Source organism: Triturus cristatus, chromosome 1_2, assembly GCF_964204655.1.
Source record: "Triturus cristatus chromosome 1_2, aTriCri1.1, whole genome shotgun sequence".
Taxonomy (NCBI): Eukaryota; Metazoa; Chordata; class Amphibia; order Caudata; family Salamandridae; genus Triturus; species Triturus cristatus.
In genome coordinates this window covers 28,696,988-28,712,873 of record NC_140580.1, presented here as the reverse complement: position 1 = coordinate 28,712,873, position 15,886 = coordinate 28,696,988, and the positions used below count along the sequence as shown (strand labels likewise).

At 39.4% G+C, this 15,886-nt stretch overlaps 1 protein-coding gene across 4 annotated transcripts in view; it reads left to right on the top strand.

Annotated features, from left to right (window-relative positions):
* PPFIA4 (PPFI scaffold protein A4) overlaps positions 1–15,886 on the top strand; it is a 3,163,248-nt gene that overhangs the window by 1,534,959 nt on the left and 1,612,403 nt on the right. For all 4 annotated transcript variants that reach the window (XM_085600211.1, XM_085600208.1, XM_085600219.1 and 1 more), the window contains one exon: positions 8,912–9,058. In XM_085600211.1, coding sequence (XP_085456337.1) covers positions 8,912–9,058 — 147 coding nt within the window. The remainder of the gene's footprint in view (positions 1–8,911; positions 9,059–15,886) is intronic.

The following is a 15,886-nucleotide window of genomic DNA, read 5'->3' as shown; positions in this document are numbered from 1 at the left end:
CATGCAAATGATTTTAAATGTGAAAGGGGAGCACTGTGGATGCCTTCAGAGGCAAGCCGTCTGACATTCCATATGGAAATGCTTTTACCAAAAAATGAATGAACCTAGAAATCAATTGGACTGCTCTCAATAAGGATATTAAAGGATGCAGTTGTAAATGACGAAGAACGGATGTGAGGAAATTAACTGATGATTGCCAAAATGTTCATGTTGCAACCAGGCAATCAAACTGTATCACTCATAACATGTTCAATGACATCACTGATAACATCTCAAATGACTTCATTGATGACAACACTGGGCATGGTGGGGGCACAACTGCTAGTTAGCTCAGTAAACTAACTGGTGAATTGCAGTGTTTTCTGAGTTCAAAATGTTAGATGTTAACTTACGTTTTCAACTAATTATATAACATATGCTTCACTTTAACCTTTGTTTTTTCAGTGAAATTATATATATATATATATATATATATATATATATATATATATATATATATATATATATATATATATATATATATATATATATATATATATATACTGAGTAGTCTGTGTTTTCATATGAAAAGAACATTTTTATGGTTTGCTAATAACTTTGCTGCCGTTTGCCAGATCCACCTCAGCTCTTTTCTGGAAAAATGTCCTTTGTGATTTGGTGTAAATCTGTGAAGTAGTTTAGGAGAAGGGAAGCCACCAGGAATAATACTCTCCTATATGAGACTGCTTAATTAAAAATAGAGACTGAAATGATATGCAACCCTCAGATCCTGATGCTGGAACAGCTGGATAATTTTATAGTACATTGAATCCTGAACTATTCAAAAGCCAGATATATGACATTTCCCAAGGAATAAGGTTCAAGGGATATTATAGGTGTATGAACATTTAGCAGACAATATTTAAAAATTGCATCACACTGATAGAAGTTTCACACTTTGTCCTCGAAGTCAGTGGTAGTTAGCCTCCTGCACCCAAAAGAGCATTTAGGCATAAAAAACATACAATCTTTTTTGAGAGATGCTGTTGGCAAAACTTTGGGATCATATTGGGATGAAGTCAGTATAAAAAACATCTCCGTGTTACTGGTCTACATTCTTTGACAATTTGGCCAACCCTCAGTTGATGGGAGAAGTGCTTAAAATATTTCCAGGCACTGGCGATAACTCGAGATGCATTCCATTCTTTTGTTTTTCACCAACTATGCTACTCTAAACAAAGCCCACTCATATGCAAATTTGTCTTGGTCCTGCTCCAATAGGAACAGTCCAGCTCGAACAACCAAGCCAGGACCCCTCTAGACAGGAACCACAAACAACCCAAGACAGGTTTCCATCTACTTAGAACTCCTCAATACAGTATAGCTCGAGTCCTTTTCCAGAGTGAGGACTGGTACCACATCTGGGCCCTTCCTACGTGGGGCACTCCCTTTAAAAGATACAACAAGTTTATGAGAGGAATGTTTGAATCAATATCAGTCACTGGTAATCGCTCAGGCCCTATTCCAGCCCATCATTTTTCACCCACTTTGCCACTGTAGACAGAGTACCTTGGTATCAGAACTGGTGGATTCCAGGGTTTTTAAAGTTTTGGGAGTTACATTGACTGTCAATGACTCCCTTTTTTCACAGAAAGGGTAAAGTGAATGTACCACTCCAACCATACTTTACTTTTGACAGCTTTGTTCATTGAATTCCAGAGGTTTTTCCAAAAGGTACATTTTCTTTAATTAATTTATTGTTCATTGTTGGCATGTCTGATGGTGAGATGGTGATTGTGTGTTGATTTATGGTAGCTGTGGTCAAATAGAATGGTTGGTGTGTCTGTATCAAGGCAGGTGTGTGTGGTTGTATATGATGGAGGCTTCGAGCATTTTCTGGATCTAGATTACATTTGACATTAATTTTAAGTTGCCAGCTGCCTGCCAAATGCCAAGCAAATTAATCCGTGTCAAAATTATTTGCAAAGAATGGATTTTGTCCCCATACGCAGATTAGTAAAAGTTTGTGTCGATTTATCAAATGGTGTCAAAATGATTAGGAAATGGACACCCTTTTGACCCACCTTTCAAATGTGTCCCCTTTGAGGTGGGGTGCATGATCCTCCACATCCTAAGAACTGGCCCAAAAAACTGGCTGCCAAATTTTGTGCTGATACCTTAAACGCCACCGATATTACAAAAAAATAAATCAGACTGTTTAACCCTCCTCTTTAACTCTGTTTGATGCCATATATATATATAAATATATAAACAAATATATATATATGTGTGTGTGTGTATATGTATATATATATATATGTGTATATGTGTATATTAAGCTCCGGTCTAACAAAAGACGTACAGCACTCACGGGGTGCTTTTAAAGATTATATTTGCGAGGACGCGTTTCGGCGTGTCTGCCTTCTTCCAGCTCGCTTTATTCACTAGCAGCAACTGTGTGTCAGTACTTTTAAAATGAAAAGTCAGTACCTATTGGACGCAGCAAATAAGGGGAGGAACTCCGCCATTGCGAGAATCAATGGTATGTTTCGAGTTGTTTTTTGCTGAGTCCAATAGGTACTGACTTTTCATTTTAAAAGTACTGACACACAGTTGCTGCTAGTGAATAAAGCGAGCTGGAAGAAGGCAGACACGCCAAAACGCGTCCTCGCAAATATAATCTTTAAAAGTACCCAGTGAGTGCTGTGCGTCTTTTGTTAGACCGGAGCTTAATATTTAAATGGACCCACCTCCATTGTTACTTGCACCCGTCAAGAAGAGTGCTGAGGTCGCAATGGTGGAAAAACGGAGCGGAGTATGTAACACAAGCGACTTGCACCACCACATTGATCTTCGTGGTATCAGCGCCGATAGTATCGCCAGTCATCCAGACTTGTGGAGAAACAGAAATTTGCCGGCTCCAGCGCGGATTGCCATGAAACGAGATGGTTCGACGAGGGGTTGTGAAGCGGCGATTGGTAACAGCGAGTGGAGGTACTTTGGACAGTATTGTGGCAGCCAGGGGGAGAATGAAACTACGTTTCTTGAGGAATGCCCATTGGGTGGAACAATATGCAAAGACTTTATGAAACCATTGAGGCGATGTAATGTTGAAAAACAACTCGAAACATACCATTGATTCCCGCAATGGCGGAGTTCGTCCCCTTATTTGCTGCGTCCAATAGGTACTGACTTTTCATTTTAAAAGTACTGACACACAGTTGCTACTAGTGAATAAAGCGAGCTGGAAGAAGGCAGACACGCCGAAACGCGTCCTCGCAAATATAATCTTTAAAAGTGCCCCGTGAGTGCTGTGCGTCTTTTGTTAGACCGGAGCTTAATATTCAAATGGACCCACCTCCATTGTTACTTGCACCCGTCAAGAAGAGTGCTGAGGTCGCGATGGTGGAAAAACGGAGCGGAGTATGTAACACAAGCGACTTGCACCACCACATTGATCTTCGTGGTATCAGCGCCGATAGTATCGCCAGTCATCCAGACTTGTGGAGAAACGGAAATTTGCCGGCTCCAGCGCGGATTGCCATGAAACAAGATGGTTCGACGAGGGGTTGTGAAGCGGCGATTGGTAACAGCGAGTGGAGGTACTTTGGACAGTATTGTGGCAGCCAGGGGGAGAATGAAACTACGTTTCTTGAGGAATGCCCATTGGGTGGAACAATATGCAAAGACTTTATGAAATCATTGAGGCGATGTAATGTTGAAAAACAACTCGAAACATACCATTGATTCCCGCAATGGCGGAGTTCCTCCCCTTATTTGCTGCGTCCAATAGGTACTGACTTTTCATTTTAAAAGTACTGACACACAGTTGCTGCTAGTGAATAAAGCGAGCTGGAAGAAGGCAGACACGCCGAAACGCGTCCTCGCAAATATAATCTTTAAAAGTACCCCGTGAGTGCTGTGCGTCTTTTGTTAGACCGGAGCTTAATATTTAAATGGACCCACCTCCATTGTTACTTGCACCCGTCAAGAAGAGTGCTGAGGTCGCGATGGTGGAAAAACGGAGCGGAATATATATATATATATATATATATATATATATATATATATTCAAGCTCAGAAATATATATATATAAAAAATACTATAGCTTGCACCCTCTCCAGGCACTGCTAAATTTAACATATTCTGTGATATCATTGATAACATCAAAGCAAATTTGGGGGGTACTGGGGGTTTAAAATACAGGAGGTACAGATCAAATCAAATGCAAACAATTCGATAAATTGCAAATGTTCAATGCCTTCAAGTCGTGGTCTATTTTCTTTCTTTTTTCTTCTAATTCTTGCTCTTAAAACTTTTTATCTCTCAAATATCTTAAGGGATAATGTCTGGGGAAATGTAAAAACTACATATTGCTTGAATTGTTATATGCTCTGTGATGGAGTTAATTAGATGTATAAGCTGGAATGCAGCTGGGTTGAATGTGTCACCTAAGCACCAATTGGTTAGGCAGGAGCTTAAGCTTTATAAACCTCATTTGGTAATTCTTGAAGAGACACACCTGGCTAATAAAGACAGAGGCTTGCTCAAACAGTTAGGCATTGAAATTATTGAATGTACTTCACAGGGTGCAGCAATTAGAGGTGTAGCAATTCTTAAGGACAAGCGGCTAGCCTGCAAAAAACTTAAAACCACTTCTGACCCTAGCGGTAAATGGGCCATTGCACAACTCGAAATTTATAACAAAAAATGTGTTCTCTGTGCAGTGTTTGGTCCAAATTCGGATGATCCCACTCTTTCCAATAAATTAATGCTGGAATTCCTTGATTGGCAAGAAGAAGTGATTATTTTGTGGGACTTTAATTGTACATTAAACTATGATATTGACTTGACTAATAGGCCCGCATTTCCAAGGATGCAGAGGGTTCGATAGTCAGTCTATGAATTGGCTCGGCTTCACAGTTTGTCAGACTTATGGGGGACATTACATACCACCTCACCAGAATTTACAAACTATTCCACCCCCCACCAACATTATTCAAGAAGAGATCTGGGGCCATATGTAGAAAGCAAAATTGCGATCGCAAACGCCGAAATTCGCCGAATTTCGGCATTTGCGATCGCAATTTTGCTAAGTGGTATGTAGGAAGGCAAATCTGGGTGCAAAATAAGGAATCGCTAAATATGCGATTCCTTATTTTGCCATTGCATTTAAGGAATCGCAAATTTTGCGATTCCTCAAATGCAATGTAAAAAGCACCAAAAAAGTTCAATTTGGCCTTAAGGAATCGCAAATTACCACCAACTACAGGTTGGTGGTAATTTACGATTTCTTTCACAAATGCATATTTTTGCATGTTTCAAAGTGGCATGTGGTGCACACACATGTCCTTAGGGCATGTATGTGTGCCACATGTGCACCCATGCTCATTTCAGGGGTGCAACAGGGTGTCCTTTTGACACCCTGGCACACTTGAAATTGCATTCTCAATTTGCGATTCTCTAATTGAGAATCGCAAATTGAGAATGTCTTCCTATTCATTCCTATGGGCCTCTAGGCCCATAGGAATGAATGGGGAGGTATTCCTTAATTGCGAATTGCAATTTGCAATTCGCTATTAAGGAATATGTAGGATTCGCAAAAATATTTGCTAATCCTACCTACATTCCGTATTGCAATTCTCTAATTGCGATTCCCTAAAAATTGCAATTAGAGAATCGCAAAACACGTTCTACCTACATATGGCCCCTGGTCTTCGCTAGTAATCGTATTTTAGCAGCAGCTCAAATGGAAGTCTGTCCACGGATAAGCTCTGATCATAACCCAGTTCTGACCAGCTTTCAGCTAGCCACTGCAGATAAGAGCAAGCGATCTTTTTCATTCCCCTGATATCTACTGACTGACCCAGAATATTTAACTTACACTCAAGGGGCTCTTACTGAGTTTTTACGGTCCAATATTGATACTGCTTCTCCTTTTATTGTATGGGATACAATGAAAGCTTATGTACGGGATATCACTCAACAGTATATTTACAACTTGAATAAAACTCATCAGAATAGTGTGAAGTCAAATAGCAATACATTAAAAAGATTAGAAGTTCAGCATGCAGACGAACTTAGGTCGAGAGGTCCAAATAGCGATCAAAGATATGCTTCCCTAATAGATAAGCGCTTACTCTTGAGCAGGATGCTGAAAGAAAAGATAGCAATTGCCTATAACAAAAATCCCTCTCGTCAATATGAGTATGGGGATCAGGTTGGCAGGGTCTTGGCATACCAGGTTGCTGAAAATAATCTAAAACGCGGATAGACGTGATAAAGGGCAGGGATGGCCGATTATACACTTCCCCTGACAAAATTCTTGAGCAATTTACCCAGTTTTACAAGGAACTTTACAGTACACCTCGTCCTGTTATCTAGACAATATTGCATTAGAAGATTACTTACAACTCTGCGACCTTCTACCTTTGAGTCTGGACGCAGCTGATCTTCTCCAACAAGATATTACCAATGAAGAAATTGCATCTGCGATAGCAGCGCTGCCCTCTGGCAAACCTGCTGGGGATGATACTCTCCCAATGGAATTTCATAAAACTTTTTAAAATTCTATTCTCCCGTTACTTCCTGATGTAATAGATCAGACAGGGGAATGTATGGAAGCTCCCAAATCTTGGGATATGCCTAACATTATTTTCTTTCTTAAAAAGGGGAAATCTGCGGACGATTGCGGGTCCTATCGCCCAATATCCCTCATTAACTCCGACGCTAAAATCTTTGCCAAAGTACTGGCTAACCGCTTAGCGCCTTTTATGCCAGATCTCGTATCTGCTCATGTTAATACAGCCATAACAGCTTTCGATATTGCTAACAGGACATCTCATAATTTGGGGATGTAATTTTAGATGCTGAAAAAGCATTCGACTGCGTAGTGTGGTATGCACTATGGGTAACATGAACTATTAACGGCCTACCAGGCCGCTTTTTAAATGGATTTGTGCGTTATATATCAACCCACAGGCTAAAATGTTATATACCATCCTGCATTCTACTCCTTTTCTGATTCGTCGCGGTACCTGGCAGGGGTGCCCGCTTTCACCTATGCTGTTTGCTTTATATATTGAGCCATTCATTACAGCATTGAATCAGAATACTTCTATTACTCTATTTAGTAATGGGATATACCAACTGAAGGCTATTGCTTAGGCCGACGATAATGCGTTTTTTTCATCTGACCCTGCAACAGCATTGACTGCAATTTACGAAGTAGCGAAAACTTTTGGCCACTTTTCAGGGTATAAACTCAACTCTCATAAAACTCAAATCCTTCATAACTTAGATTTGTCTACACCTATAATTGGTAGCTTTGCTGTTGTAACTTACCTTGGGGTTTCGATTACTGCTACTTCTGAACAAATATGGAGGCTTAATTAGGAGCCACTACTGCACTTGATTATTGCTCATTCTCTCTTGAAGATCACAACATGACTATTTCAAACTATGGAATAACCTAATTCTCCCAAGTATATTTCATGATCTTACTGCTTGCAGGTGGGCAAGGTGTGAAATTGAACGACTTGGCCAGCTTTATGATTTTACCGGCTTCTGTACCTTTGCATCTTTACAATCTGCCTTTAGTCTTCCCCAACAATCTTTTTTCAAATATTTACAAATTAGAGACTACTTTGTAAAACGTCAACGGCTGCAATTTCCACATTCTCATGAACTACTGACATCTTTTTAAAATCTTTCGCTTAAAGCCAGAATTAGTTCAATATATTCACAACTATTTCAGGAGTGATGACACTAATCGCTTAGCTTCCAAATGGAGTCAGACACTAGGTACTAGTACAGATACTTCTGAGATTGTTTCAGCTCTGGGTACTATTCTATCCATTCTATAAATCTAAAGCTGCAACAATTCCGAAATATCTGTATGCTTTATTACACTCCTGAAAGGATTAGTAAATGGCAACAAAAGGCACAGGGGCCTGTGGGAGATGGAGTAGACAGATCATGTTGTCCTAAGTGTGGTTTTATGGCAGCCAACATCCTCCAAATTTTCTGCACCTGTCCTATATTCGGTGTTTTTTGGGAGGAAGATCCACAACATATTGGTCAATGTTTGGGTTCTAATTTTTTCTTCACTAACAAAGAGATCATGCTAGGGCTTAAGGAGAGTGATAATCATGCCATGAGAAGTTTTGAATCTATTGCACTAGTCGCTGCCCACCTCTTCACCGCGAAGGGATGGATTTCCCCTAACCCTCCTATTTGTTTTGAATGGCTTGCCCTTATGAAAGACATATATGAGGGGGAACGGGCACTGGCAAAACTGGAGGTATACACTCAGTGCAAAAATTCGGCCGCATATGGGAATGTTTTGTATGATTCTCTAGACATCTATAGTTATTTCTTTCCTTTTTTTCTTTTTGTTTGCTTTCCCTTGTTTGCTTGACATGATTATTTGCTATATGTATGCAATCAATTGTTACTCCTCTTAGTCTATTTACTTTTTTTAAATGTACCCTCTGTATTCTATTCAATAAATAAAAAAATAAAAAGATAACATCACTGCAACATCTGCACTGTCATCATTGGTGACAACACTGTGAATAGTAGGGACGGGAGTTATAGTTACTTGAAATAACTATAACTGATGAATTCTACTGTTTTTGTTAGTTTAAAATGGTATGTATTAACAGATATCTTCACCTAAGTATAAAGTACCTTTAATGATGTTTTTTTTCAGTGAAGTCCTAAGGTTTTTTTTCCATGTAAAGTAAGATATTATTACAATTACGAACTATAATGTCACATCAACCTTTGTTTTTTCCAGTTAAAATATGTGTGTGCGTGTAGATATATATATATATATATATATATATATATATATATATATATGATTTGGGGGTAACAGATATTATTATTCTGTTTTGGCCAATTCATGTAGCTCTTGTGTCTCTCCAGGCCATGGCTCAGAAAGGTGACATGGAGCGGCGGATCGCCACCCTGGAAAAGCGCTACCTGGCAGCTCAGAGAGAGGCCACATCCATACACGACCTCAATGACAAGCTTGAAAACGAGCTGGTGAACAAAGACTCTCTGCACCGCCAGGTAAGAAATATGTGGTAATGGAGTGCTTTTGTTAGGATGCTTCAAGCGGAGTGTTAGCAGTCTTATGCTGCCATCTACTGGTGTACTGGAACAACTGCAACATTTTTAAAAATGTTTAGGTTTCTGTGAAATTCTAGCGTAGTGAGCGTACATAATTGACTACTAAAACGACAAGTACTTAAAAAAGCTGTTTTGAAGGGATACCTGTGTCCCAAGTCTTTAGCAGTGTATTTGCGTTACATGTTTAAGTACAGGGGGGCAGATTTACAAGCCCATTGTGCCACTTTTGTGTAATTTTTAACATGGGAAAAGTGACGTAAAGGTGGCGCAAGGGGCTTGCTTGTAAATAAGCCCCACGGAGTTTAAAGCTTTCCCTTTACTCTCTAGCGACATTCTGGAAATTCTATTATTCTTTGTTTTCCCAATAAGGCTCAATTTTCAGATTTTAAAATCAGGCAATAGGAAGTGAGACCCCGACAAAACGGAATAGGAAAAAATGAATATTTTCGGATATTTTTGTGGAGAAAGCTCAGTGAATTATTTTTAGAAAAATAATGCTATTAGACTTAAAATAAACCTTCACATGCATTTTCATTTTTTTTCGAAATCATATTAACAAGAGCACTATCACATCCTATTGCATAATGTGACAGAGTTTTATGTTTACTGGTTAATGTGCCACACTGCAGCCGAGTACAAGACAACGAGGCCAAGTAAAACACAATGTTGCCCAGTATTACAAACTGGGGCTGTTTATGTCACCGGGATATTGAATATGATACACTGCTACTCAATATTACACAGGGCATCCCAGTGTCAGACAATGGGCCCCATATTAAATGTGCTAATTAATTGTGCTCGTGGTTGCGTTTTTGGCACCTTGTAATCTGGTTTATTATGATGGCTGGACGAATGGGAAAACAACAGTGCACGGACATAATATGTTTAAAATTATTTGGCATTTCTTTTTTTTCCAAAGTATTTTATAAAATTTTTAACAGGTAAGCGTGCTTTACCTTTACAGGGTATAAGCCCACATTGGCTGTTTTTTGCCATGGTTACAGGTAGGTGGTATACATGTTTCGCTGCCCCCCTTTCCAATGTCTTGCTGGGAGATAAGGGTAGCTGAAAGGGAAAAGAAAGAGAATAGAAAAGAGAAGGGAGGAGATAGTATACAAGAAGAGTACTTTAGTCGTGGGACTATTCTAGGCCTGTGGAGTTTTGTTTTGTGGGCAGTTGTCCCTCTCAAGTGAGCTCACGGGGGTTCATAGGGGTGGCATATCTTTTTATTCGAATATTGCTAAATCACGTTTTCACAGATATTGGTGAATTAAGCGTGTGGTCAGATTAGGACATTTTTGGGTTCATATGTGCGATATTGTTCATGCTGCTTAAGTGCACGATAGCTTTCAGTCTACAAGTCTCTGCTTGCCAATGTGTTCACCCTCCCTGTGTGTGTGTGTGTGTGTGTGACAACATTCCCTATGCCTGTGGCCTGTGTGATACCGCTCACCTAACCTTTGTATGTTTTTGTGGAATAATCTTCACTGTCCTTGTCAGTGTGTTTGCAAGTGTTTACTTTGTCTGGAATGAGGAGAAACAACACTACAGGGTCGCCATTCAGCTGTTCTGTACTATATAAGTACTCTATGATACATTAATTATTATTATTTTTAATAAATCCATTGAATTATATACACAGCCTAGATCCTATTTACACTATCTACAATATTGCTTCCCTTTACTATACAGCCCTCAATTATTTCAGATTCCCTGCCCCAATTCTTTTTGCTTTATTTACACTATTTATATTAATATACAATATGGCTTCCCAGGTCTTCTAATCCCACTTATCGCCTTTCTTCCAGCCATTTAATCATAGGAGCCCATATCTTATGACCTTTTTCCCTGGCTCGGCGACCCTTGATCTCGTATAGTGCCATTTCCTGAGTATATATTTAGGAGCCAATAGAACCATGCGAGATATCTAGGCACTTCTACCTCCTTCCAAGCTGTTGCGATCAGTAACCTAGCTATTGCCACTGTTAAAAAACACAAAATCTATCTGTGATGGAGATAGCCCGAGTCTATTATCATATCCGGATAGCATTAGTGTTGAAGTTAAATTAATTATTTTATTAATTGATTGTGTCCAAAATTCTTCTATGCCAGTTTTTAGGGGTGTCAGTTTGCTACATGTGGAAAACATATGTATTATGTCTGCAGGACCATCCTGACACCTAGGGCATGTATCATTTTCACGTTTCCCCCAATTAAATAGCTTCGCTGGCGTATAGTATAAATTGAATATAGTTTTGTAGTGTTGGGATTTACGATTAGCCGAGAGAAAGATTTTTTTTGCTAGTTCCAGTGACCTATCTACATCTATTATTTCATCTCCTAGTGTTTCTGCCCATTTAGTCTCGATTTTCCCTATGTCATCTGGAAGATTTCCCAACAGAATATTATAATAATCCCCTATCCGGGCCTTTCCCCGAAGAGCCATTTCTAAAACTGGTATAGAATCATAATTAAAAGTCCCTTGCGGTAGTGTCTTCAACCAGCTCCATATTTGAATATATTTGAATTGGGATCATTCGTCTATCCCCTTATGTCTAACCAAATCCAAAAATGTTATGATCTCTGATTTTCCATTATACAGATGACTAATTCTATCAACCCCGACCATTGCCCACCCTCTTGCCATAGCATCATCCATCCCAGCTGGAAACAGTAATGACCCCCACAATGAAGTGTACCTATTGTATTTTGGGATTTTTAATGCACTTGTAACTTTCTTCCATACCCCCCAGGCAGCTTTTAGACATTTAAAGCATTTTTTTTTTATAGTGGCTAGGTTCTATTTTCCTCAGAAATATACCCAAAGCCTCATTGCCGATAGATAGATGGTATATTGATGGCAAATCATTTTCACTCAAAATCCTATCTTTTAACAGAGGGACCATTTGTTGTAAAAAACACTGCCCAATAATACAATAACAAATTTGGATCTGCCCACCCACCTCTATCTTGAGGAAGTGTTAAAAGTTTTAGTGATCGTCTAATTTTTTTATATTGCCATACAAAATTTGAAAACATTGCTTCTATTTTTCGATTAGCAAGCACCAGTAATTCTAAGGGAATTGAGCGGACTAGGTAGAAGATTTTTGGAAAAACTTTCATTTTCAAAACATTGATCCTCCCGACTATGGTTAACTGAATTTTATCTATCCGCCTTAAGTCTCTACCAATTTCATCCAATGTTTGATCGAGATTGTTTGGCCAAATTTTTTCCAGGTCTACTCCTATCTTTACCCCCAGATATGTTGCTGATTCAACTTGACGTTGATCTAGGATATTACATTTTTTTGAGCAAATTATCTGTGTCTTGCTTTTATTTAATAGATATCCAGATCTAATTCCAAATTCTCCCGCCATCCTTTCGATTTCTCTAATTGCTACTTCTGGCTCAGACGTCGTGATGGCAATATCCTCCGCATATGCCAGTACTTTAGTTTCATATCCACTCGTTATTATAGGTCTAATATTAGGATTTAATAGTAATTGTTTAATAAAAGGATCTAAGTAGATGGCGAAAAGAATCGGAGAACATGGACACCCTTGTCTTCTCCCTCTGGCTACTTTTATGGCTGCTGATGTATTACCCATAATTTGTAGTTTGGCTATTGGTTTATAATACATCGCTCGAATAGCTGTTATAATTCGTGGTCCAAATCCTCGTTCCAGTAAAGCATCCCATAAATATTACCAGGCCACGCGGTCAAAAGCCTTTTCGGCATCTAAAAGAATTATAGCCATTTCTTCCTCTTTGGCCTCTGCAATATCCAATAGTGATATCACTCATCTAATGTGGTCCGTGGTTCCGTGGACTGGGATAAAGCCATGCTGCCATGGCGACACCAATTTGGCTATCATTTTCTGTAACCTATTCACTAAGACTTTTGAATAGATCTTTGCATCCGAGTTTATTAATGCAATAGGTCGATACGAGCCCGGTAGCTCTGGTGGTGTACCCTTTTTTGGGAAGATTACTGTATCAGTCTCTTGCCACGAAGTGGGTGGGATACCCCAATATTGTACATCCAGAAATAAATCATGTATTAATGGAGCCAATTCTGGTTGGAGCAGCTTATATATTTCGATTGGAATTTTATCAGGACCGGATGCTTTTCCAGAAGATAGGGAAGCTATTGCAGTTAATATTTCTTCCATTGTGAATTTCTCCTCTAGTTCTAACTTCACTTTTTCCTTGACCTTACTCATTCCTATGTCCCTTACCTCCCTGCTCTGTCGGGTTATATCTGTCTGTTCCTCTTGGAATAGTTTTTGATAAAATTGCTCGAAAACCTCTATAATTTTCTTCATATTCGTCTCCAGCTGGCCCTCAGTATTCTGTATTTGTATTATATTATTTCAAATCGTTCTCTGCCTGGTGCGGAGGGCCAACAGTTTTCCAGCCTTCTCCCCATATTCATACATTTCCTTCTGATGTGCTTGGTATGTCTGAGCAGCTTGCATCTGAAAATGTTTATTTATTTCAATTTTAGTAACGGCGATTTTAATCCATAATTCATTTAATGTCTCCTGTCCTGTTTGTACAATCTGTTCAGTGTGGGTTATCTCTAATTGTGCGAGATCTGCCATTAATATATTGACCATGTTTTTTGTCGCTGTTTCCTCTGATATCCCACATATTTTATCACTTTTCCACGTAATCCTGCTTGAAAAGCATCCCATACCATGATCCTTGAGGCACTATATCTGTTCATATTAAAATATTCAATAGTCCAGCTTTTAATATGACACTTAAATACCTCATCAGATAATAATTTGCGATCAAATGACCATTGACGTATTTTCTGTTTTTTAAATATTTGCCAATCTATTTCTAATATCAATGGATTATGGTCGGAGAAAATTTGAGGCATTTAAAAAATTTCCATATTTTCCAGCACTGAGGTGGAGACCATGAAATAATCTAAACATACATATTTTTATGTGGATACAAATAATATGTTTATCCGGGGTCATTAGTATACTGGTATACCCAGGCATCTGTTAACCCATATGTTTCTTGGCAAGCTCTTATTGCCCAGTAAACCTGTGGTTTCCTACCTTGATACTGGGAAGAGTCTGGTCATGAAACTCCATTGTGTATATTGAAATCTCCACAAATTATTAATGGAGTCGACCAAGTTGCTAGCTCCACCTCTAGATCTCTCCAAATTTTAGGATCATCCTGATTAGAGCCGTACACCGTAACTAATGTAATCCGTTTGTAATGTAGCAATGGCCCATCTGCCCCATTTATCCGCCAATATACGTTTCACGGATCCTACATTATGCTGCATATATATCGCAACTCCTCTTATCGTTGTCGTCTGTGAGCATATTATCATTTCATATCCCCTTATCTGCAGACATTTTTTATTGGCCCATGAAATATGCGTCTCTTGTAAACACACAATTTCTGGGCTTCAAAACCGTAGGATCTCATATACCCTTTCTCTTTTCTTCCTATTGATTAATCCTCCCACATTCACAGAGCAAACCCTAATTTTACCCATACTTTTTCATTACTGTTTTAATATGATCCACCATCTACCTTGCTTGAGTTTTTCCCCCTTTTTCCCCCCTTCCAATCCCCCACCCTCTTACCCACCCTGTCTGCCCCCCAGCCCCCCCCCCCCACCTTCCCACCCCCTTAGAAGCTTCCGGACCAGGGTCTGGCATCAGATGAGAATGAAGCCATGTCCCCAATCCATTACCCCCCTCTCTTATTTCCATTGCAACCAGGATAGTTATCTTTACATACATCCATAATTAGACATATTGCATATCCTACCCCCCAGCCTTTTATTTTTTAATCCCTTAAACCCCCAGGTTTCAGATCATTCAGTCTAAACAGTGATTCATTTAATCCTCCCTTACTTACTTCCTTAGTTCATCTAAGAATTCTTTGGCCTTATCTTCCGAGGTAAAAAAACAATATTTATCCCCAACCACCACTTTCAATTTAGCTGGATTCATAAGATAAGCCTTAATACCTTTCTCTTGAAATGGACTTATCATTTGTCGAGAGGCGCCAGCGCCTCTCTACAGTAACATGGCAAAAATCAGAATTCTAACCCCTCTATCTGACACTTCTTATCTAGTCTGGTTTTTTCAAATACAGCCTGCCTGAGAAGATAGTTACCAAAGTAAACCAGTATAGATCTAGCCCTGTCATCAGTTCTAGTGTTTTGCTTGACATTTAGCGGAATTCGATGAGCTCTCTGTATTTCTTCTGCCCAGTTCCAGCCTGTAAGCTCGGGATAGGCTTTGGCCAATATATAGATCATAAAGAGGCGTAGATCTATCCCCCCCTTGTCTTCTGGAATACCCCAAAATCTTAAATTGTTCCTTCGCTGCCGATTTTCCTGATCTCCACTGAATATCAGCCAATCTTGTCTCTTGCGATTCAGCTTGTACTTGGGCTGCCGCGACATCCGTCTCCAGATTTTCAGTTCTTGTCTCCAACATTGAGAGCCGATCCGAGATCTCCCCACATACTTTAGCAATTTTTTTAACTGAGCCTTGGATTTTACGTATAGCTGTTTGCGTCCGCTTATTCTCTTGCTTACTCTCCTCAGGATGAGCCAATACTGATTGCAATATGGTATTCATCGTTGTACTTAAGCCATTTTCCAGCCCTGGCAGCCGTTCCCCAGTAAGTTGGTTTGTGGGCGTATAGTCCCACTGTAATTCTTGTCTTTCATGATCAGGGAGAATAGGTGTCTCACTGCCCTTCCTTCTGATTGTAGCCAA